This window comes from Centruroides sculpturatus, unplaced genomic scaffold (genome assembly GCF_000671375.1).
Source record: "Centruroides sculpturatus isolate CEXI.00-Female unplaced genomic scaffold, Cexi_2.0 scaffold939, whole genome shotgun sequence".
NCBI lineage: Eukaryota > Metazoa > Arthropoda > Arachnida > Scorpiones > Buthidae > Centruroides > Centruroides sculpturatus.
In genome coordinates, this window is record NW_019385275.1 from 4,739 (window position 1) to 29,228 (window position 24,490).

The 24,490-nt window shown below is 29.0% G+C and overlaps 3 protein-coding genes and 1 pseudogene across 4 annotated transcripts in view; 3 read left to right on the forward strand and 1 right to left on the reverse strand.

Moving 5' to 3' along the window:
* The first annotated feature begins 356 nt into the window (after positions 1-356).
* LOC111637046 lies at positions 357-2,068 on the forward strand (annotated as a pseudogene).
* A 173-nt stretch (positions 2,069-2,241) lies between these two features.
* Positions 2,242-9,911, forward strand: LOC111637057 (nuclear pore glycoprotein p62-like). The gene is made up of 10 exons (XM_023382462.1): positions 2,242-2,385; positions 2,781-2,876; positions 6,362-6,508; positions 6,770-6,919; positions 6,988-7,549; positions 7,641-7,803; positions 9,043-9,227; positions 9,445-9,556; positions 9,622-9,688; positions 9,752-9,911. The coding sequence occupies exons 3-10, from the start codon at positions 6,442-6,444 to the stop codon at positions 9,844-9,846; spliced, it is 1,401 nt and encodes a 466-aa protein (XP_023238230.1). The 5' UTR covers positions 2,242-2,385; positions 2,781-2,876; positions 6,362-6,441; the 3' UTR covers positions 9,847-9,911.
* On the forward strand, positions 2,937-5,073 carry LOC111637058 (histone-lysine N-methyltransferase SETMAR-like). Its single transcript, XM_023382463.1, has one exon. The coding sequence runs from the start codon at positions 3,587-3,589 to the stop codon at positions 4,613-4,615; it is 1,029 nt and encodes a 342-aa protein (XP_023238231.1). The 5' UTR covers positions 2,937-3,586; the 3' UTR covers positions 4,616-5,073.
* A 31-nt stretch (positions 9,912-9,942) lies between the features above and the next one.
* The window catches only part of LOC111637056 (E3 ubiquitin-protein ligase listerin-like), a 59,377-nt gene continuing 44,829 nt past the window's right edge, over positions 9,943-24,490 (reverse strand). For both annotated transcript variants that reach the window (XM_023382460.1, XM_023382461.1), the window contains 17 exons: positions 22,968-23,133; positions 22,619-22,891; positions 22,433-22,551; positions 22,196-22,306; positions 21,983-22,110; positions 17,650-17,797; positions 16,140-16,284; positions 15,848-16,067; positions 15,537-15,771; positions 15,410-15,469; positions 15,155-15,341; positions 14,917-15,088; positions 14,712-14,841; positions 14,518-14,605; positions 14,245-14,439; positions 10,364-10,531; positions 9,943-10,294 (listed from right to left, as the gene is read on the reverse strand). In XM_023382460.1, the coding sequence (XP_023238228.1) occupies positions 10,235-10,294; positions 10,364-10,531; positions 14,245-14,439; positions 14,518-14,605; positions 14,712-14,841; positions 14,917-15,088; positions 15,155-15,341; positions 15,410-15,469; positions 15,537-15,771; positions 15,848-16,067; positions 16,140-16,284; positions 17,650-17,797; positions 21,983-22,110; positions 22,196-22,306; positions 22,433-22,551; positions 22,619-22,891; positions 22,968-23,133 (2,605 nt within the window). In that variant the 3' untranslated portion in view covers positions 9,943-10,234. The remainder of the gene's footprint in view (positions 10,295-10,363; positions 10,532-14,244; positions 14,440-14,517; positions 14,606-14,711; positions 14,842-14,916; positions 15,089-15,154; positions 15,342-15,409; positions 15,470-15,536; positions 15,772-15,847; positions 16,068-16,139; positions 16,285-17,649; positions 17,798-21,982; positions 22,111-22,195; positions 22,307-22,432; positions 22,552-22,618; positions 22,892-22,967; positions 23,134-24,490) is intronic.

A 24,490-nucleotide genomic window follows, 5' to 3' on the forward strand; every position in this document is an offset into this window, starting at 1 on the left:
AGCGATAAATGATATTAAAAAATATAAAAACAATAAAAAAATTATACTTCAGAAGTTAATTTAGTATCCAAAACGTAAAATATTTGAGTAGCCAAAGACATAGCCAAAGATTACGGCGCCACAGCACTGGCGAAAATTTAAATTTGTCGACTGGAATTCCTTCGGATAACCAACCTTCAGATAAACGACGCTCTACTGTATTGTCATACAAGGCTGTTATAAGAATCCGAAAGGAAGTCATAAAACATAGTACTACATTTGAAGTATACGAGATTGATAAAAGAGAGGATTTGATTTGAAATTAAAAGAACTGTCCATAGAAAATATAAGAAGAGAAATAACCAAGAAAGGAAGAAGACCCTCATATAGCTACAGAGGAATATATGAAAGACCTGTGGAAGGTAATATAAGTTAGATCGATGTGAACTCTCTCTCACATGTTAGGTTTAGAAATAATCTTAGATTAAGATTTAGGATTAGGATTAGGTTAGATTCATTCTTTTGTATATTTTTATATTTTGATTCATTAAATGTTTTGATTTGTTATATGAAAATGGTTTGGTTAATATTGGCTATTCATACTCATTCGTCTTTAAATTTCCTTCGCTCCTCCTACTCACAAGTTAAGGTTAACGCGTGTTAATCCACGTATAAAATAATTGATTAACTGGTGTCAGGAATCCTGATAAGGAAAAGGGTGATTATGCGATCATCTAATTCCGCTTTAATTTAACATTCAAACTGTAAGTCCCTCTGCACTCGATTTCCTTGAATTAGGAAAACCATCCTTGTAAGACAGAGAGCTATTCGAGAGAATAGTTGCCGATTAAGTGGTACACGAGTCTTAACTACTCCGTATCCCGGCTAGCCCCTCACACAGCTATTTTTAAAATTTTGTTATTTTATAAGAAAAAAAAACATTAAAACGGAAGATAAGAAGGTGCATTTTCGACATATCATGCTCTATTATTTCCAAAAAGGTAAAAAATGCAACAAAAACTCAAAAAAAGATATGTTCTGTATATGGGAAGGAAAAGTTACTGATCAAACACGCCAAAAATGGTTTTCAAAATTCAGGGAGGGAGATTTTTCTCTTGAAGATGCACCTTGGTCAGGATAGCCTTCATCCATAGAAGATGAGTCCATAACGGCTTTAATTCAAAATGATCAGCATAAAACAACACAAGAGATAGCTGACATCTTAAAAATATCCCAAACATCTGTTGTCAGACATTTGGCTAGCCTTGGATACACTTCCTGTTATGATTTTTTGGTTCCCCATCAATTAAGTGAATGAAACCTTATTGAGCGTGTTTCTGTATATGATTCACTTTTAAAACACAATGAAGACAATCCCTTTTTAAAGTGATTAATAGCAGGCGATGAAAAATGGATCATTTACAACAATATTCATTGCAAGAGATCTTGGAGTAAGCCAGGTGATCCTCCAGTGCCGCAACCTAAAGTTGCATCCCAGAAAAGTAATGATTTCAGTTTGGTGGGACTGGAAAGGGGTTCTTTATTACAAACTTTACCTAACAACCAAACAATTAATTCCAATAAATATTGTTTCCAACTGGTTGATGCACTGAACTAAAGGCTTCAGTACATCAAAAATGTCCAGAACTTGCAAATTGATAGGGAGTGGATTCCGTCATGATAATGCAAGACTGCACATATTGTTAAATGTGTGCCAAAAACTTCTAGACTTTAACTGGGATGTTTTGTGTCACCCTGCATATTCTCCATATATTGCTCCCTCAGACTATCATCTTTTTCGTTCATTGCAGAGTAATTTAAATGGCATAGAATTTCAACCTTTAGAAGGTATCAAAAATCACATCAATAATTTCTTCAATCAGAGACCCATCTAATTCTACACAGATGGAATTATGAAACTACCTGTCAGGTGTCATAAGGTTATCAGGCAGAAGGGTGAATACATAGTGGATTAAAAATTTTTATTTATTGAAAATAGTATATTTTCTTTCTTTCTAAAAACTGAACGAACTTTTGGTTCAACCCAATAGATAAAATAATACAAAGAACCATAAATGAAATAGATAAAAATAATGAAATCCAAGAAATTATTAAAATGTATTACTAATTGAGGAAAAGTTATGGAAATATAAGGTTGATGTTATTAAAATTATGATTTTGCATTTGTATGGCCACAAAATTTTGGTGTTTTGATCAAGTGTTGTTTTAGACTAAATTCTTGAATGCATAAAATTTAGTTTGTTGAAATTGTACATTTAGTAATTAAAAAGTATTCATAGTAGTTTTATTTTAAAGCTCCAACCTTTGGTACTCCTGCCACAAGTGTATCTGCAAGTAGTATTTTTGGAACTCCAACTACACTTCAGTTAACAACTAATCAGACAGGTATTTCATGTTATAAAATATTTAAACTTTATGAATAATTATAGAATATTAATTTGATTTTTTCTTATTATTTAACACATAAATATAAAAGAATAGGATGTGATCTTCAATAATGATACTACTAGTTAAATCTTTAGGAGAATCAAAATATTGGATTGCATCAATTTTAATTATTTGAAGTCAATCAAAATTTGTTCATACAAAAAGCAATTGATAGTAGATAGTCTTTAAGTTTTCCAATATAAACAGATATATTCATCTATTTTATTTTAAATTTATTTTGAGAACTATAAAATATTCTGTCATAGAATTAAAACTGTTAAAACTTGCTTACTTTTAAAGCAATATTAAACTATTATTGTTAATATAGAGAACTGTTTACAATTTATTTACAGTCTTTGGATTTGGATCACCTCAAACAACTCAGTCATCTGAAGCCAAACAAAAATCTGTATCATTTGACCTTTCAGCATCTTCCCAATCTACATTAGGTAATTATTATTATTTTTTTTTACAGAAATATACATAAATTGTTTTACATAATTCTTTAAAATATTAATTTAAAATATTTTGACTGCACACAAAATTAGTTTAATGTTCACAGATAATAAAGAATTCAAGTTTTAACTTTTGAACTTTAACTAGTGACAGTGTTTGTAATACCAATTATTTTAAAGCCTACTTCACAGGCTGTAAAATAACTGGTAGGTGTGTGAAATTTAGTTCCAATTTCCTTTCATGATGACTAGTCTGAAGAAGTCATCATGAAAGTTTATTTTATTAGGGTAATTTTTAATGAACTTCTTGAAGTTTGAAAGAGAAGAGTGAAAAATAATTTTTCAACCATTACCATTTTATACTCTACAACACAGGTTTTCAAACTTATTTCGACCTCCGCCCACTTTGAGATTAAAAAAAGTCTAGTGCCCCCATATTTTTAACTTACCTTTTTACATTACTATCTATTGCATATCTTAAAAACAGTTATTGCAAATATAATGTTTAAACATGCATTATTATGGGTTGATGCAAAAGTTAGTCCCGTTTTTAACACCAACTGGCTAAAAGCGCAACACTGAAGTGTTATTTCTTTCACATGTGTAAAATTTCCACGTTGTTTGACAGAAGGGATCTCAGCTAGTATTTGAGAATAAAGTTGTCTTACTTAGTTGTGTTTTTAAAATTTTGTTAAGCATTACAAATGGCAGAAAATAAGGAGCATTTTCGACATATTATGCTTTTTTATTTCCGAAAAGGCAAGAATGCTTCGCAGACACAAAAAAAGATATGTTCTGTGTATGGTGAGGGAGCCATTGATGATTCCACGTGCCGTAAGTGGTTTAGAAAGTTTCGTGAAAGCAATTTTAACCTTAGCGATGCACCACGTTCTGGACGACCAGCCGAGGCTGATGACGACAAAATATTGGCACTAATTGAAAGTGATCGACACAAAACAACTCGAGAGATTGGAGAAATTCTTGGAATCAATCAGTCAACAGTGTCAAGGCGATTACATCAACTTGGAATGGTAAGCAAGGCCGATGTATGGGTGCCGCACGAGTTAACAGAAAAAAATTTGATAGACCGAATTTCTGCTTGCGATTCTCTATTGAAGCGCAATGAAATTGACCCATTTTTAAAGCGAATCATTACAGGTGATGAAAAATGGATTGTGTACAATAATGTTAAGCGTAAAAGATCATGGTGTAAGCACGGAGATGCCCCTTCAACCAGCGCAAAAGCCAGTTTACATCCAAAGAAGGTTATGCTATGCATTTGGTGGGACTGGAGGGGAATCATTTATTATGAGCTGTTACCTGAAAATCAGACCATTAATTCAGAGAAATACTGTTCACAACTAAGTGAATTAAAGCGAGCAATTGACCAGAAGCGACCTGAATTAGCCAACAGAAAGGGCATTGTGTTCCATCAAGACAACGCTAGACCACACGTGTCTTTGGCCACCCGACAAAAACTTTTACAACTTGATTGGGATGTTTTGGTCCATCCACCATACTCTCCTGACCTTGCACCCTCTGACTACCATTTATTTAGATCACTTCAAAACAGCTTAGATGGTAAAAACTTTACTTCCTTGGAAGACTTGAAAAATCACTTGGATCAGTTTTTTAGCCAGAAATCTCAGAAATTCTATGAGCACGGGATTATGCAGCTACCAGAAAGATGGAGAAAGGTCATCGAACAGAATGGCACATACTATATTGATTAAATGTAAGTTTTAGTAAATAAAATTTTTCTTTGATTCTTTTAAAAAAAACGGGACGAACTTTTGCATCAACCCATATATGGATAGGGTAGATAGGGTGTGACCCATATCCTATTTCTGAGATCAAAGAATGTTTCGATGAGAAAAATAAAACTCATATTTAATCACTGAGCCTTCTACTGCCCCCCTGAAAGCCTCCAGTGCCCACTTTGAGAAACGCTGCTCTACAATAATTCATTTTTAATTTAAATGTGAACATTTGATGTTGAATCATTGTGAAAGATAGTTTGAACAAATAATTCATATCAGTAAATTGTATTCCTATTTGTTTTGATATTTCTTTATGCAAATTGAATGAGCAGATGGTATGTTTATATAATTCCTGAAATATTATATATTAAATGAAATATCAAAAATAAAACCTTGTCATAATGTTAGAGTAACCAAATGTTAATATCCATAAAAAAATAGAAATTAAAAATAGATTTAAATTTGTATCCTTGTATTAATAGGTTTTAATTAAATCATTAACACTTACCTGCTACAAATGTAATATTAGGTTTCGTGAAGTGTTTGGTAAAATGCGAAAAACATAATATTACGTTATTCTATATATCAAGTTATTTCTAGATTTAAAATGTAACATTATGTTTTCAGCAATGAAAATACAATTTCTTTGTGTATTTTAGTGTGTCTGTTAATAAATAGTGGGCACTATTTAGTCAGAAATTTGAAATATAAGCAATTTTTTACAACTGGGATCATCGTTTGATTCAAAGTTTCGTCATTATATTTTGCAAGCAAATTTTAAGTCGTTTTATTCTTTATATAAGTTAAGTTTAGATATGGCACATTGACGTACTAACTAATAATTGTTTGAATTCATTAATAAAAATCAACAAATATAATTGTGACATTTAGCCTAACTTGTGATATTTTTATCTCAGTTAGGCCTAAATCTTATGATTTAGGCCTAACTGACCTGAGATCGAAAAAAATATAAATAAGTCATGTAACTTCATTATTATTTTAAAACTGTATAATTTATATGATATTACATAAGTTATATATTTTTTAGATATTATCAATACAAAAGACAAATTCCTAAATTTCTGATAGTGCTAATGCCATCTTATGTACATTTGCCGAACCGACTCAATTACAAAAAATGGCTACACTCAGAAAAAAGTCTACTAATAATATTGATACAGTACATCATTATTTTTAATAAATCCATCGATGTACTATATATTTCATACATAAAAATACTAATTTTAGAGCTATATTGCAGTTTATCATTTTATCTTTATCTCTAAAACATGTCAAAATAACATTAAAGTATAATACATAAAAATAAAACACACACATATCAAAATTTAGTAATGTACAGATAAATCTTTTATCTGTATATTACTCAAATTACTTTTAATATCAGACACTCTTTTTACTTTTACTTAGCTTTATTATTTTTTACTTTTAGTAGAAAATACTGTAAATGCTTAAATCAGTCAGCAGACAGATAAGGAACTAGGTCAACTGGAGCAGCAGGGTAATTAATATTGAAAATGTACAATTATTTGAAATTCAATCTTTTTATATACTTGAATCTTGGATCTCTATTTGGAATATTTTGCAATTCTTAATTATGATGACTATTTGAAACCAGTATTATAATAAAAATGATATAGTGATTTATTCTATAACAGTTATATTTATTGTATTTTACTAATATACATTTTATATCAATAGCTCAAGGAAGTGGTTTTATTGCCATATCAACCCCAAATACTGATACTCAGAGTCAGCCAAAAATTACAGGCTTTGCTCCAATGACCACAACTTCTACTACAGGATTCTTCTCTGTGCCATCATCTTCAACAGCTGCATCAACTACAGGTTAAATATTCAATTTCTTGTATTAACAAATTTAAAATATTTTTTTAACAAAATAAAATATTAAAATTCCAAATTATATATTTGTTATATTTATTCAGGGAGGGTCATTCTGAAAATTTACAAGGTGAAGAAAAGATTAGAAAATTAATAGAAAAATAATATTTTTCTAATTTAACAAATTTTTCAAAAATGGATGAAACTTTTGATTTTGAAAGGAAGTTGATTTCCTTTCCCAGGCTGACTCATGATGNGCAAATATAGGATTTACATTTGGGGTTGCTCCAGCAACAGCAGTAACAACAACAATTATGACAGCAACAGTATTACCATCTTTGCAACAGCAGCAGCAACAGCAAAAGAGTACAGAGTCAGTTGTTGCTGCAAGTAGTGCTGCCGCAACAACAAATACTGGTAAATATTTACTGTGTTTTAGTTTTTATACCTTTTGTCTATAATATAATTAATAAGTTTCATGATAGTTTCTTTAGGTAGCTCTGCTTTTAATATGGGTGGAGCATCCATGTTTAGCATGCCAGCATCAAGTGCAACAACAGCAACAGCATCAGCATCAGCATCACCATTTTCAATTACACCTATGACATCTGCAACACAGTTTGCAATTACAACAGTGTCTTCATTTCCAACAACACTGTCATTTTCAACAGTAACTGCAACTGCAACCACAACCACAACCTCAACTCCATCATTATTTTCTTCTGTAATAGTTTCAGCTCCTCCTGCTTCTTTATCATTAACTACTACTACTACTTTACCTCTAACAACACCCGTATCTTCAATGACATTTGTAACATCAACAGCTACAGTTCCTACAGCAGCAACAATGCCGTCTACAATGTTTTCTATACCTACTATTACTAGTACAGCAACTACCACCACCACTGCATCACTTAGTTTGTTTCCTGCTGTATCAAAAATATCACGTATTACATCAACACCTGGATTGACTTTTAGTGGGATAACCTCTACTTCAGCAGCTATTCCTCAAACAACTGTTGCTTCATTGACAACTGCAACAACAGTGTAAGTTTTCAAAAAATAAAATTTACACATATCATATATATATTTTATTATATCTTTATTAAAATTGTAACAACAGTGCTTTTTATTAAAGTACTTCATCTACAGTCACACAAACTCCAGTAATGAATTTTAGACAATTAGAAGAAGCAATTAACAAATGGAACCTAGAATTGGAAGAACAAGAACGTATATTTTTAAATCAAGCAACAGAAGTCAATGCTTGGGATTGTCTCCTTATTTCAAATGGAGAAAAGGTAATTTTTAATTATCTTAATTGTGTATACTTTTTGCAAAATGTTAATGCCAAGCATTTGGATGGTTTATAAGATAAAAAAAAATTTTAACTTATTCTGGGTTATTAAATTTAGAAAAGTAAATTTTACATTTATTAATACCATAAAATCTGTAAGAAGTACAACTTCCTTTTGTCGGAAACTTACGAGAGCTGAAAAATTGCAATTTTCTAGGAATTGTTACCAAATTTTTCTACAAAATATTCTAATGTAGAATCTGTGAGATGTGAACTGAAAGTTGTGCATTATATCTCTGTTATTAATTTATAATAGAATTTGTCAAAAGAATTGTAAACAAGTTTTGATTTTTAAAAAAAAACCTGACATAAAAATATTACAAATGAAATCAAGTCCATTAATATTTATTTTTCTTATACAATAAACCTGTGTAAATTAGAATCGCAAGGGTATCAAATAATTTTTTCTGGTTTATCAGGCTTCTATTTTGAACAAGCTTTAGTAATATTTGTTAAATCTATAAAGTACACCAGATAAATGTCACATAATAGGTTCAATGTATATGAAAGTGATTTTGACTAGGTTTAATCCAAAGCAATTCCAACTAAAGATGGGAGTCTTCAAATGCAAAATTGAGAACTATTGAATTGCAAAAGTTCATTTTCTAGAACTTATTTTAGATATACGAATACTTCTCAGATTGATCCTTATGAGCTCACACGACAGCAAACAAGACAATTCAAGTATCAAAAACAGTTTTGCTCTAATGTTGGAAATTCTTATCACATAACAGTAATACAGAGACCAAATTATTCTGTGATCTGGCTAATGTAGGAATTTTAACAATCTTGTTCATTCTAGATAGCTACTAGCTCCTCAATATAAGGCAAATTGATAACACTATTACCTTATGTTTGTTGCTTGTTTCCAAGATCTCAATTTTTAAAAATTCACTTCTTTCCCTCACTAATTCAGACTCTTGTCCCTGTGTAACCCTCATTTCTATGAATACAGTTTGTCATGCTCTGCAATAACTGTTATACCTAGAGGGTTCATTTTTAGATTTTACTTTAACTTAATTTTCATTATTAATATATAAAGAATAGTTATAAAAAGGATTTGCTGATATAATTGTTGAATTTTAATGTTCATTTTTGATTCTATGTTTAAACAGACATTTTCTGTACAAAGTTTATTTTATTATGAAAATTTTACATTTTAATCATTTTATGACTAATTCAGATTACATCATTATATGAAGCTGTTGAATATGTTAAAGTAAATCAACAAAGATTAGATCATGAATTAGATTTCATAGTGGCACAACAGAGAGAATTAGAAGAGATCTTAACACCTTTAGAGAAGAGTGTAGAAGGATTGCCAAATCTTTCAGTGCAGCAACATGCTGATTTAGAAAGGGAACACACGTAAGTTGTAAAATTTAATAAGAGGATGTGCTTATTGCTATTTTTAATAAAAACATCATAATCTATTAGTAATATACTATTATACAAATATTAAAATCTTTAACTTTTATATCCATTTAGAGTTTAAGGTCAAGTATGAGAGAAAAAGTTTTTCTCTCATACTTGATTTTAAACTCTAATTTTTGAACAATTTATTTAATCAGTATAAAAATTGTAGGTATCACTTGGCAGAAAGCATTGACACGCAATTGAAACGAATGGCTGAAGATATCAAAGAAATTATTGAACATATTAATTCAAGAAATAATAACAAAGATGAAAATGATCCAGTAAGTATTAAAAAACCAATTTATAAAAATTTTTTAACATAACTAATAATCATGAAAATTTGCAGATTCACCAGATTGCAAAAATTTTAAATAGCCACATGGATGCTTTGCAATGGATTGAACAGAATACAGGTAAGAAAATTTCAGCTTTAGTCTTTTCAAATAATTTATTTAATTACAAATAAAAATTTACAGTTGTCGTCCAAAGAAAATTGGAAGATGTTTCAAAAATGATTGAGGTTAAAAAAAGTGACAAAGATAAAAGCATCATAGCTGGTTATAGAAAATAATTGAAGTGATTTTTTTGTTGTTGAAAGAGTAATACTTATATTAATAAAGAATTGTTAGCTGCCAAGATTTGTATATTATTTTGTTTGGGAAAATACTTTTTTACTATTCCTTAAATTCATTTAATAAACACCCCATCCAATTACAAAATGTGTATAGTTGAAGGGTGACTAATCCTCAACTGTTACAAGGTTCCAATTTTTGCAAAAGAACTCTAGGAGTCAGGAAAAACCCAGATTTGTTCTGCAGTGGCAATGCACAATATAAAAGTACATCATACTTCTTACACCATCTGTTTATAAAATATTTGCTCATTTATTTTTATTGAGAATTAGTAAATTTCTGTTTTTTATTAAAAGTTTATTTTACATAAATTACACAATGTTTTTATTAAAATAAATTTCTGCACAGTGGACAGGTAGAATTATTGCTTGTGCTAAACCATTTGTACTGAAAAATAACAAATAAAAATTAGAAAAGAAATATGATGAAAAGAAATATAATCGACAAGTGATTTACCAGACAGGCAGAATGAAACTTCTTCTTGCAGGTTCGACAGGATAACCTCGGAAGTTGACAGGTGGAACCATGGACGACATAAAAACATATCATGCATTCTTCTACACCTTCGAACCGCTTGTCCACATTACGTTTCCAGAGAGCCAAACCTTCTAATATTGATCCATTCTATCAAAATATATATATTTTTTTTATTTATCAAGGAAATGTAATGATGGTCAGTTTGGATTTTAAAAAATTTTTATGATCTATGTATATATAACCCATTCAATGGGTGTCCGTCCGCGTAACTGTTTGATAACGGACACTAGAGACGCCCCTATCGTGTGTCATATTTCAAACATTCAAATTAACAATTTTAATTAACAATATAACAATATAAATAATTCAGTATATTTGTAATAGGAATTTATTATTTCAGGAGCTTATATCTCGCGAAGGATCGCGAGTAGGGGTATGGTTCCTTTGACTTTATTGTTAGTACAGGGATCTACGGTTTGGGGGGGTCGCCACTTCTTCATTCGGGGGTAAATCTCTTCATTTGGACTTTAACAGAGCTGTAGAGCATATTGATAGGAACAAAAAAAGTCAAAGGAACCGTGCCTCATGGAAATTTGTAAAGAACGCCTACTAGGAGGTGTCCCGAGCTACTAGTACTTTAAGAAAATTTTGCAAATAACAACTTCACAGTAAAATTAATAAAATTGAAACATTTTATATTGTAGCATGGAACCTAAGATACTGATATGAAATCAGTTACATTAATGCAGCATGATAAATGTGTTTAAAATTACATAATAAGTTTTCATAGACATATCTGCTTGCACTATCAGAATTCTGAAATAACACATCACAATCAATATTAAATTCTGTGTCAAACTTTACAGTAGACCCCCCTATAACGCTTAGATACGTTCCACGCTAACCGAAAATTACGTTGTAGGAATGAGCCAATCGCAGACCGATAGGTGGGAACTTTACGGACTAAGGCTGTTCGAAAGGTTTTCTTCTATAAAATTAACCGATTCTAGACTAATTCCACTCAACATTTCCAAAATACGTATAATTTTTTGGGAATAATCCGTATAAACTATGCTATAAACAAAAAATTATAGGATTACTTACCGAGTTTGTACCGTTCGACTACGCTGTTGCTTAAAGCTGGTTTTCATCGCGGAACATTACATTAACGACGGCCGCGATTTCTAATAACGAATTTTTCGCATATAAATAACTTGACCTTTGAAGACATCATTAATATAAATAATTTTTATGGACGTTGAATAAGAAGTGTTACTTTCACAAGAAATGTATAAAATTAGTGCTGTATTAGACTTACGGTACCTAATTTACATACTGTGCAGACGATAATAAACTCAACTTACTAGCCTAAAATCTCCGTAGCGTGTTGCCAGGCGGCAGAAAGCATATATATAATTATAATAAAGTTACAATAAATTAAGTTAATATATAATTATATATACAGTACCTAATTTATATATAATTAATATATAATTATATGTACAGTACCTAATTTATATATAATACTAAACAGACGATAGCAAACTCAATTTAGCCGTTCCGTAGCGTGGCGCAGGGTCGGAGGAAAGTAGTTCGGCTGCTCATCCACTATTGGTCCAGACTCTATCAATCTTGTCGAGAAACGACGTTATAGGAGGTACGTTATACGAAAATTGCTACAATTTTTTCGCTACGTTATAGGAATTGTCGTTATAAGAACGTACGTTATAGGGGGGTCGACTGTACTGAAATGTTTAATTTGCTTAAAGAAGCACATGGTAGTGGCCAACAGAAGAGCATCTCTATCCAAAAAGATTAACTTCAGTAAAAAATAAACAAATGACTTAATAGCTGATCTTTTTGCAAACTCAGGAATTGGCTAGTCCTTTTTTGATGAAGTTGACATTTTGGAAACTTTTCATGATCTGCAGAGCAAATATAAGTCACTAAGGCAAAAAAAGAAACTCAGATACAGAAGATTACAAACGTTTTGTAACTTTTTTTTAGTGTTATTTGTGTATGACATTACATTGATTAACAAGTCCTCTGTTTTTGTATTACTCATGTCATAGTTTCATTGCTGACAAGCAAAAAGCTGGATACAAATGTCCAACACATTACTAGATATCTTATTAGAATAGTGCATTTTACTGGATATTTACTGTAGTTCCACAGCTACTTTCTCACCAAACTTCACTTCTTCAGACTTTAATGTCTTCACCAAAATGAAAGATCTACAGAAACGTTGCAGATTCAAATCAGCAAAAATGTACCATGTAAGTGGTAGAAATATTCTTGCTGCAGAAGGTGCTTATTTTGAAGGTGGTCTTCTGTAAATACTTTTAATATACCTACCCTGTATTGTCAATTTAATGAAAATTTGGTTTATTTTTGACGCTACCACATATAAATAAAAATATTTGTTTAATATGAGCTAAAATTAGAGAACTTTCCCAGCTATTATAATAATTCTTGTAATGTTACAAAACTTGTTACTAGATTTTTTAAAAAATAAAATACAAATCTCCTTATGCGATTTTATATAATTAATCATATAAAAGATGGAGCAACACAATTTTTTTATAACAAAATCTCAAATAAATAATTATTATTATTATAAAATGGCAATTATTATTATTATAATTTTGAGGGTAGAGACAAGTTTTATAAAAAAAAAAAACTATATGCTAAAACAAGTAAATTCTTCATTAACTTCAACTCCACTCAAGATATGATGTGACCATGCTCATCCTTTCAAAACCAAAATTTAATATCAATGCCCCTTATACATAAGCTACTGTGCCAAATTTTGTTTTCTCGTCATTACCCCATCCTGAGATATTAAAGGGAAAAGACACCAATGCATATCCAAAAAAGATTTGCAAAACACTCACAGTCAAATTTGACATGATTCCAATATACATAACAACCAGGAAAGTACAAGGTCTGTTCAAAAAGTATTGGACCTTTGGTCGGCAAAAATAAATTTATTGACTTTGAAGGGGATTAGGGTTTTGTACCTCAAAGTAGTCTCCTTGGTAATGTATACACTTCTCCCAGCGTTCCTGCCATTGCTGGAAACACTGCTGGAATGCATTTTCTGGAATGGCCATCAGCCGCACGATGTCTTCTCTCGACTAAATTCGGGTTCCTTTTAGCGGCATTTTCAGCTTGGGAAATAGCCAAAGGTCACACGGAGCCATGTGGAGAGAGTACAGAGCGTGACGAACCACAGGAGTATTGTGTTTGGCGACGAAAGACCGAATCAGATGCGCAGAATGGGCGGATGCATTATCACGATGGAGCTGCCAAGTTTTGATCGACCAAGATCCGGTCGTTTGCATCGCACTGTATCGGAAAGACGACGAAAAACCTCCTGGTAGTACTCCTTTGCGATGGTTTGGCCTTGTGGTGCGTACTCACGACACACCACCCCACGAGAGTCTAAAAAACTGTCAACATGACCTTTGATATTGCTGCGGACCTGCCGCGCTTTTTTGGCCTCGAGGATCGTCCATGAAAGCCTGCTGAATCTTGCGAATGATTTACACTCGGGTATCGCCAAGGTTTTTGGCAAAATTTGATGTAATATCGCTGCTCACGTTGTTCAGTCATTTTTCAGCTTAGTGGAATCCGACGATAGCGCGCAACATGACCTCACTCATAGGCCGATTGCCAATGACTGATGCTTCTTGCAGGCGGGAAAAAATTCAGGGATGTGCATGATTGTCCCCTCCACAACTCCACCAAAGGAGGTCTCTCGCGCATCATTGGTTTACGCAGAAAAAAAAAAGGTCCGATACTTTTTGAACAGACCTTGTAAAATTGCTAAAAATTATAATTAATAAAAGTGATGATACCTGATGGGTTAGAAAAGTTGTCAGTTGCAACATCCAGTTTCTCCACTGAGTCTGGGCTACTCCAACTCTTCGCCCACTTTCAACTATAACTGGGCCAAGTGGATGATTAGGAGGAAGCTGAATCAATAACTCAATTGTTACTTCTTCAATAGTATAAGTGGCAACCACTTCTCGCGCTGTTGGTCGAGCCTTAACCTAATTAAAGAATCAACAGAATTAATTGGTAAGTTGAAATTTTCTTTAATACAAATAAAATAAAATAATGCTACTAACCACCATATTTGAAATTTTTTTATCATTTTCATGAACTGACTGAATTTCTTTAGCACAAATTAAACTGCTGACAAAACTGGAAGTGAATCTATAAGAATGTTTGCTTTATAAATTTAGTGAAAAATATTTTAATCTAATTAAGTTTAGAAACAATGTACAAGTATTATTGGTTATATAAACTGAAAGTACTTCACCTGTTAACAATTTCAGCTGTTCTTTTTTCTTGATTGGTCCACCACTGTCTCACTAATGCTGGTAGCTTTTGTAAGGCACTTGAATAAACATAACAGGCCAAATGTTGCAATTCCAAAGATGTATCACTAGCTGAATAAATGAAACAAACTTATTTTATTTGTTATACAACAAATAAAATATATGATAAAATATTAACTAACTTACCATTTATTGGCATTAATGGTTTTTCTGTAAACATTGTTTTATTGGGTAATTTTGATTTTCCAGATTCATTAGAAGATAAGCTTGGGTTGTGGGGCATTAAACAAAACAAACTATTTAACAATGTTTGTAATAAACCAGAGTCACGCAAATAACTGGCATATTTGGATCGATCCTATAAATTTTCAGTTGATTAATACATGGTAAATTCTATACCATTACAATCTTTAAAAAAAATTACCTCTGAAGAAGCAGCAGAAAAGAATTCCAATAACTGAATCCAACATAACAGATGTGCTCTACCATAAGTATAAGCATCTGTATAAGGTTCTAAAATACAACAGTCCCCAATACGGAAATCCGATAGCATTGTTTCTACTACGGGACCAGTTTCTTGAAGATTTTTAATGAAATTATCTGGGATAGATCTTCAATAAAAGAAAAATTAATTTTTTGATTGTTAACAGAAAAAAATATATTTAAATATTTGATTTACCTGTTATCTTCATCTGATTTTTCTTTTGTTGATAATATACTTGCTAGCTTTGGCACTATCCTACAAATATTAATTTTAAACTTTATATATATAAAGTAAATAGCATTATTATTAATATAAGTCTTACTTCATTAGCAAAAAGTGAGTTCCCAACTGTACTGATCGTACTCCCGATGTTAATAAAGGCATCAGATGATCTAATATTAAAGATACTTTATCTGATTCTTCAATTTCCTCATTAGTTTCAACTAAAGAAACTTTACAATTAATCACATATTTCAGAGGGATATCTTGTAGTACTCTTGTTAAATTTTCTGTTATTATTTCTTCTCCAATATTTAAGTCAACAGCTTTCATATTTTCTGTTTTTTAAAAAATTTCAAATTAATAGCAAAGAATTATTTTCAGTAAAATCAATCTGTAGATAAAGTCACTTGCCTGCTATTTTTATGTACAATGGAAGACACACATTATAACATTCCTCAGTGTAAAGATCATTCCATTCTATCAATAAATTTGCTGGATATTTACTTGTATCTTTTGCATCCTGAAGACATTTCATAAAATCAGAGATGGAACTAAAGAGATTGAATGTTTGAATATAAAAGCGTAATATTGATGGTGAGTGATCATAAGATAGATAAGTTCGATTACAAGTCTGCAAATAATAAAATAATTTGTTAAATACTTTAATTTTTTTTATAGTTTAAAAACTAAATTTAAAAATTACCTCAATCCAACCAACAAGAGAACAGAGAGTGAAATCCCAATGTTTAACTTCAAAAATGGAGGGAGATATTATAATAATTTTTTCAAGAAGAGACATGGTATTAGATACAAAATCAATATTTCCTTCATCTTGTTCTGACAAATTACTGAAAATATACAACAGATTTTTTAATTTTAGATATAATAAGATAAAGAGAACAAAAAGGGATCATTATCTTATCTGTAAGTTATTTAAGATTAACTTTTAAAGTAGGTTCTTAATATACTTTAGTTTGATCATAAAATTTCCATTAATTGATTAATTTTATCATATTAATTAATTAAGATTTTGATTCAAGAAATAAAAATAGTTATTTAAAAAGAATTTTAATTTCTAAAATTGAATATTTTTTTTATTAATTCTTTCTATTATAAAATAAAATTGAAAATATATGTAATTATGATATTAGAATTCTTAATTAATTATTTCTTAATTGTTAAAATATAATTACCAAGTATATAGTAACATAATAATGTATTTTCACAGAATGACCAGCATGCGTCTATACAGGGGAGACAATGAAATCAGATATTTCTGTATGGTGGAAAAAACCCCTGTAACAAGGCTTAGCCTTAATGCAAATAAAAAAATTTGAATTTGAATATTTCTGTATGGTAAAAAACCAGCATGCCGATTTATCTCAGGTAATGCAGGCATGCCAGTTTAAGTGAGATTATAGATCCCCCTCTAGAGGATGCATTAAAAAAATGAACAAGTTACATCACATAAAAAATGAAAGAATTTTTATTATAAAACTGTGAAATTGTCAGCATTACATCAAAAACTATAATTATATGTTAAATTTCTTCATTTTGTCTTCTTTCTAATAATATAAAATACTCAAGGGATGATGAAAGTACTTTTTTTATATTTATTTTATTGTAATTTGATTTAAAAATGCAAAAGCAAGCATATTAAATTTCAGAAACTAGTGGTAAATTATTTTGACTTACAAAGCAGATGTTAATCAGTGTATAGGAAATTTGAGAGGAAGGAGTTAACTTTAGTTAATAACAATTTTGTTACATCTGGTTAATTTTATTTTTTAGTCACAGTTTAACTGGCATGCTGGTTATTCGGTGAAAATAACAGTATATTATAATTTGTCTTATGAAGTTGTATGAGAATTCTACATCTTAGTTGTAATAACACTTACATTATTATTATTTTAGGTGTATAAGTTAAGTATGTTTAAAAATATTTTACTCATTAGAATAGATATTCTACAGCATTTTTGTAAAACAGAAAAAAGGATATTTTGAATAAGAATTACCTTAAGTAACTATAGCCAAAATTATATATATATGAATGACGATAGACTGAAATTTTTAAAATAAACAGTCTGATATCTGCTTAAGTTTAAAAAATATGAATAGATTTAAGCTGATACTTAATTAAATTAAATGCAACTCATTTAATTTCCAATTATATATCATAAACAGTAAAAAGTTTAGCAACATATTATCATCACCTGTATGTTAAATAATGATTGACTTCTAATTCTTTCAGACCAAGAAAATATTCCAATATTGTTTCCATGTGATCTTGAATGTCTTCAGAAATCAATATACGTTCAACTTCTAAGCAGCATACAAGAATTCCTAACAGACTATTTCCACCTGTAATAAAATACATTGCATGATGTATATAGTGAAATAATTTGTTTTAAACAGAATCTAAATTAAATGAAGAAAGTAACAAATATCAAATAGCTACTGTACTGTTTGTACAATATCCTAAGTACAATATTTCTAAAATATGATATAAATATTTCAAGCTTCAATATTTCAATTAATTCATCTTGTGTATTCTTATACACAAGATGAATTAATTGAATATCATAAAATTACATCTGAATGATAATACTTTGAAAAATCTTCTTTAAGTGCAATAATCATATTTATAGCAGTTTCAGTTATTATCCACTTCTTTAATAATAGAAATCACCATTTTTTACATTAAAGCAATTTTATTAAAAAAGACATTTTAGTAGTAAAATATAAAAGCAAATTAGTTATGCTGAAGCTATTATTTGACTGAAAATAAATCTTCAGAACAATAAAGAATACATTGAGATTTTTAATTTAAAAAGTTTTTATACATGTATTTTAACAAATAGCACTTTACACTTTTTCCAGTTGCACTCAAGATATTAATTAAATTGTTTTTAAAGTTTAATACAAATTAATAAATCTTATTAAAACATAATAGATTTCATGACTAGAATCAAAAACTACCAAAATGCAATATTTACAAAAAAAAAAACTTATCAAAAGAATAATAAAAATTAAAACATTATTTGTGAGGCTTGTCAATGTTGACAAGCCTCACAAATAATGTTTCAATGTTGGCAAGGAGTTTCAAATGTTACCTTTTGAGTTAGTAAAACATAAATGTTCAAATATAAACATTTCTGTTTCTTTGCAGACACACTAAGGTGACATATTTCAACACTTGGCAAATATTTATCTGCTCTTATAATAATTATCTTGTATACCTTTCTAAAGGAGAATAAGATAAATATTATAAGAGCAGATAAATCTAAACAAGTTATTGTTGTGACTCTAGATTGGATAAAGTTAAAAAAACTTGAAATAGTAAAAGGTAATAAATTTAGAGAACTACCGATTAACCCTAAAGATATAATATATGAAGAATTAAAAAATAGAATTACAAAATTACAAAAACTTAAAAAAATTACCAAAAATGAAAAAGATTTTATTCTGTATGAGGATAATGACAGAACACCAAGATTAAATATACAACTTAAAACCCATAAGAAAGATGAAAATGTAAGACCAATAGTAGACTTTAAATTTGCTGTATTATATAACTTAGAAAAATTCTTGAAACAAAAACTCAAAGATTACAAAAACTCAAAATATTCTATCAAAAACACAGATGACCTTCTCGATGATCTCAAAAGTGTTAAAATAGAAAACACATATAGAATAGCCAGTCTAGATGTGACAGATATGTACCCATCAATAAAATGGGAACTAATAGAGAATCAACTTAAGAAAATAGATGTAGAACCTGATATTATAGAACTGTTAGAATTTGCATATAAGAGTAATTATTTTGAATTAGAAGGAAAATATTATACACAAGAGAATGGTATTAGTATGGGGTCAGTCATCAGACCAAAACTCGCAGAAATTATAATGACCGAAATTGACAAAAGAATTAGAAATATACATGGTATAAAATATTATAAAAGATATGTCGATGATGTTTTAATTATATATAACAATACAGAAATTAATATTAAGGAAATAGAAGAAATAATAAATAACATAGACACAAAAATACAATTTACAATAGAAGAAGAAAATGATGTTCATAACAATATACGATACCTTGATGTTGTAATTACAAGGAAAGAAAACAAGCTAGAAGTTGAACCTTNAAGAAATAATAAATAACATAGACACAAAAATACAATTTACAATAGAAGAAGAAAATGATGTTCATAACAATATACGATACCTTGATGTTGTAATTACAAGGAAAGAAAACAAGCTAGAAGTTGAACCTTATAAAAAACCGTGTTCAATTGAAACTACAATAAGATACAACTCTAGTATACCTATGTATATTAAAAAGAATGTTTTTCATATGGAGTATAAGAAAATAAAAAATAGAACCAGCAACGAAATCATTAAAAATAAACATATAAATAATTTAAAGAAAAAATTCAATATAAATGGATATCCAATGAGATTAATTAATAAATGGCAAAAAATAATAGATACAAAAACCAGAATAATTGATGGAAAAACAAAATATAAATATGTAGGTTTCCCATATATAAAAAATATGTATGAGCAAATAGATACAGAAATGAAGAGAAATAATATGAAACTTGCTCCCAAGTATGAAAATCTATTCTCTAGATTAAAGGCCAAACAGTGTATTAAAAAACAAAAAATAGATAAAGAAGAGATGAAAAATATAGTATATAAAATACCATGTACCTGTAAAAACACCAACTTTTATATAGGCGAAACAAAACGAAAACTTAAATTGAGAGTAAAAGAACATATGTCTGATTTAAAGTACCAACGATTAAACTCTGTATTCCATGATCATTGTGTACTAAACGACTGCAATATAGATAAAGCCAATATACAGATTCTACACAAAGAGAAGAAAACATACAACAGAAAATTCAAAGAGAGCGTCGAGATTATCAAAAACAAAAATAACAACTGTATAAATAAAAATTTAAGCATTAAAATCAGTGAGAACTGGATAAAAATATTGTAACTACATTGATGTTGATTGGTTGTAATTACGAAGGAAATCACCTAAGTTTAATGTTCATGAATATATAAATATTGGTAAAGTAATAAGTTAAGTTAAGATTAATATAATAATTCATGTTTATACACCACTTTTTATTATATATCGAAATTGGTTCAAAAATCTGCTCACTTAAATATGTAAATTAGTTTGCCAAATAGTGTCGTTGCGGAAATTGTACACGAGAGTGGTTTAACGAAAAGCTACAACTGAAAACATATGTCTTTATGAACTGTAAGTGATACAAATAATAATTATTGGTTTGTACAATTTAATGTAATCGCTTTAAATATGTTCTATGTAAATTGGCAGTTTAGATAATATTGCTAAGATGACTTCGTGAAACTTGTTCGGAAAAAAAGGGCGACAACTGTTATTGAATGAATTTCGGTGCAATATGCAAATATTAGCAACAGGTAAAACAAATATTGTTAAGATATGTTGTAATTTTCAATCTATTTATTTGAAATTTGTGTAAACCATAAGGAAGTCATATTTGAAAGCCCCGTAGTCAAGCTGTTATCTTCGACCCTCTTCGTTCTCCATTTGAAATACGAATTTAGACGTCTATATGAACTGTAAGTAATACAAATATTGATTAGGGGTTTGTGCAATCTAATGTCATGGCTTTAAATGGGTTCTATGTAAATTGACAGCCCAAATAATATCGCTAATTTGACTCTGTGAAACTTGTTCGGAAAAGAGTGTCAACAGTTATTGTATGAATTTAGGTGCAATATACAAATACTGGCCACAGGTAAAACAAATATTGTTAAAATATGTTGTAATTTTCAATTTACTTATTTGAATTTTTGCATAAAGTATAAGAATGCCATATTCGAAAGCCAGTAGTCAAGCGGTTATTTTCGACCCTGTTTGTTCTCCAAGTGATATATAGAAATGAAACTGTCCATCCTGAACGACATCTGTACACTAGTGATTTGTGCTTTATGGTATGTTTTTTAAGAATTTTTTGAAAATACATTTTATCTACGTGATGTTTTACTCGCGTATTTTTGTACATTTTTTCTCATGTTTTATTTTTTATGTTTAGTTGGCTGAAGAGGGGCCAATGCCCGAAACGTGAAATGTAAAAAGCGTCCCAACTGAATAAATGGTGAATAATTTGCCAAGTGTTGAAATATGTTACCTTAGTGTGTCTGCAAAGAAACAGCATAACAACAACAACACGGTTTCATCAGAATCAAAATAAACATTTCTCAAGAAGTATAGCAGGACAGTAACAAACATGAATGGTTTATGGCATTGAGAAATCTACTTTCTACAAGCAACTTTTCATTTGATCATCCAGTATATATTTTAATAATAATCATTCCTAATAACAGATAAAATAGATTTTATAGAATAAAATAAAACTTCAATATAATGCAAAAGCAATTGCATGCCCAAGATGATAAACTGTTCTATTTAAAATTATGTAAAATAAAGATTCAAATAATAAATATTTTCAAATAAATTATAATATTGAAAATACTAACCTTCAACTGAAAATAAATCTTCAGAACATAACATTAAATTTGTAACTCTAATAATAATTTCCTTTAAGTTTTCTATGTCTAAATATGGTATCACTGTTTTTAATGTTTGTAGATGAAATATATTTTCACTACGAAAAAAGAAAAATACATACTTGAGATTAAAAGCATTAATACTTTTATATTCGTTAGTATTTCATTAATGAAAATACTCACAGCTCTAACTGATTAGGCACTTCTACTATAAACTTTTTTATAGGTTTTCTTTGTTCTAATGATATTGTTAATGCAAATGTGCAAGACCAAAGTTCTCCATTATTAAGTGACCTGCAAATGAATTTTTGAAATATACTGTATATAATAATTTTATATGAATGAATTATGTCATAAAATATTTATATAAATAAAAGTTGCAACTACTATTTGACAAACTACTAAATTAGTAACACTTACATGTTGCTTAATGTATTTAATAATGAAAGATAAGATGCATTATCCAATTTAGAAAGCAAAAATGATAAATTATTATTTAACTTTTGATAAATATGTAACTTTTCCTTAGCATCAACTACCTGAAAAGATAACTTTATAAATTTTAAATTAAAAAAATAAGGAAATAATTTTCATAAAATTTCTTACATATTTTGTAGTTTTATAATCATATCTGGCATAGGTACAATATGTGAGAGCCATTGCAATGTTAGGGAGTTGTTTCAATATTACAGCTTGACTTTTTTCTTCAAAAATATAATTATTGGCATCATCTTTTTCATTCTCCCAGAGACATATCAGACTATATAAAATTTCTGATACAAAAAGTGTTACCAGGCAATGCGGAGGTATAGCATTAGATGGGCAAATTGCTGTAGAAGCTACTGTTAATTTGTCACTTAAGACTGGAAAGGCTGTAAACTTTAAAAAAATTTTCAATGAATTTAAAAAAAAATTATTTATTTATAATTTATTTATGAAATTTATATGTAAATACTTGAGAATTTAGTGTATTTTGAAGTGTTTCCCACTCCTCTTCTGTAGGAAAGATATTAGTCAGAAGCAAAGATATATTATGATAAAATGTTTTCTCATTTTCTTCATGCAGCACCTTATACATTGTAGTTAACAACTTAAATGTAGAAACAAATAACTTTTCTTCACTGAAATTTTTAAAAAATAAAGTTTTTCAAATATAAAACACAATATATATTAATTTTAAATTATCAAATATAAATATTTCATACTGTATATTTCCACAGATAAGATGATAGTTGAATCGTAAAAGAAGGCCCCAAAATCCGGGGTTGTCTTATAAGACAGATATAAAAAAATTATATTGAAATTTATATAAATTAAAACCATTGTAAAAATAAGGACAAACCGTAATTATTTACTAGTAGAGAGTAGGGTATGTCCACAAAATAGACTAGCCCGTAGGACATTTTTGTGAATTATTTTTTGAATAAAAATAAAATTTTTTCATTCAAAAAAATACAAATAGGACATAATTCTGTATACGCTATACAGTATTATTATCCAGATAAATCGCTGATCTAAACTAAATTCATAGGCCGTTGATAGCTTGGTGGTCATCTTATAGGACAGAAAAATGCTAAAATTATAAAACTTTGACAAAAATTTATACCTCATCTTATCTGAAGGTCGACTTATCTGCAGAAATATATGGTAATTTAATTTGATAAAATACTTAATTCATATGATAGTTTTGTAATATTATCTGTTAAATTTAATAGCTGTACTTATATTATTTTAATCAGAAATTTATTATTATTATGTGAAAAAATCTTTAATAATGAAATATGTATCAACATACACAAGATATTAGCCTGTATCATAAACTGATTAAAATAAAAAACTAACCAAATCATAAGAAATATTACAATATATATCTCTACAGTCTTCAAATAGCATTCTTCCAATAAGTTTACATTGTATTTGGCATAATATAAAAATATTAAAATCTAATACAGTAAAGAAAATTACTACTTAATATTTAATTAAAAGTACATAAAATATATTCATTCATGTTAAATTTATATTTTTAAATAGATATTCAGATTAAAAATTCAATACAAAAGATATTCAATAAGAAAAACTTTAATTAAATTTAAGATACAGGCATACCTCGAGTTACGTCGTTCCCGATTATACATCGTTTGTCAAAAAAGTATATGGAAAAATAAAAATCAAGTTTAAGTCATTTTATTCGACTTTACGTGTGTTTGCCACAAATATTGAAGTCGTAATATCACTAGAAAAGCGTTTAAAGCACATAAAATCATATTAAAATATATACTAGTATGTTCTGTATTTACAGTACATGCATTCGTAAATTTAGAATACTTTTTTCTGTACTATATTAAAAACTAAAATTTATTTGTTTGTAAGCTTAAAATAGATTTTTATTAACCATATATTATTAAAAATGCATTAATAAATAAAATACAGAACCGGGAATGGTAATTTATGGTTTAGCCTAGTGACAAGTAGATTCGG

Excerpts from the sequence above, each read along its gene's own strand:
- LOC111637058 (XM_023382463.1), top strand. The coding sequence starts at position 3,587 with ATGGCAGAAAATAAGGAGCATTTTCGACATATTATGCTTTTTTATTTC.
- LOC111637057 (XM_023382462.1), top strand. The coding sequence starts at position 6,442 with ATGACCACAACTTCTACTACAGGATTCTTCTCTGTGCCATCATCTTCA. Across the intron at positions 7,804-9,042 it reads TTATTTCAAATGGAGAAAAG|ATTACATCATTATATGAAGC; the intron begins GTAATTTTTAAT and ends TGACTAATTCAG. Across the intron at positions 9,557-9,621 it reads ACAAAGATGAAAATGATCCA|ATTCACCAGATTGCAAAAAT; the intron begins GTAAGTATTAAA and ends GAAAATTTGCAG.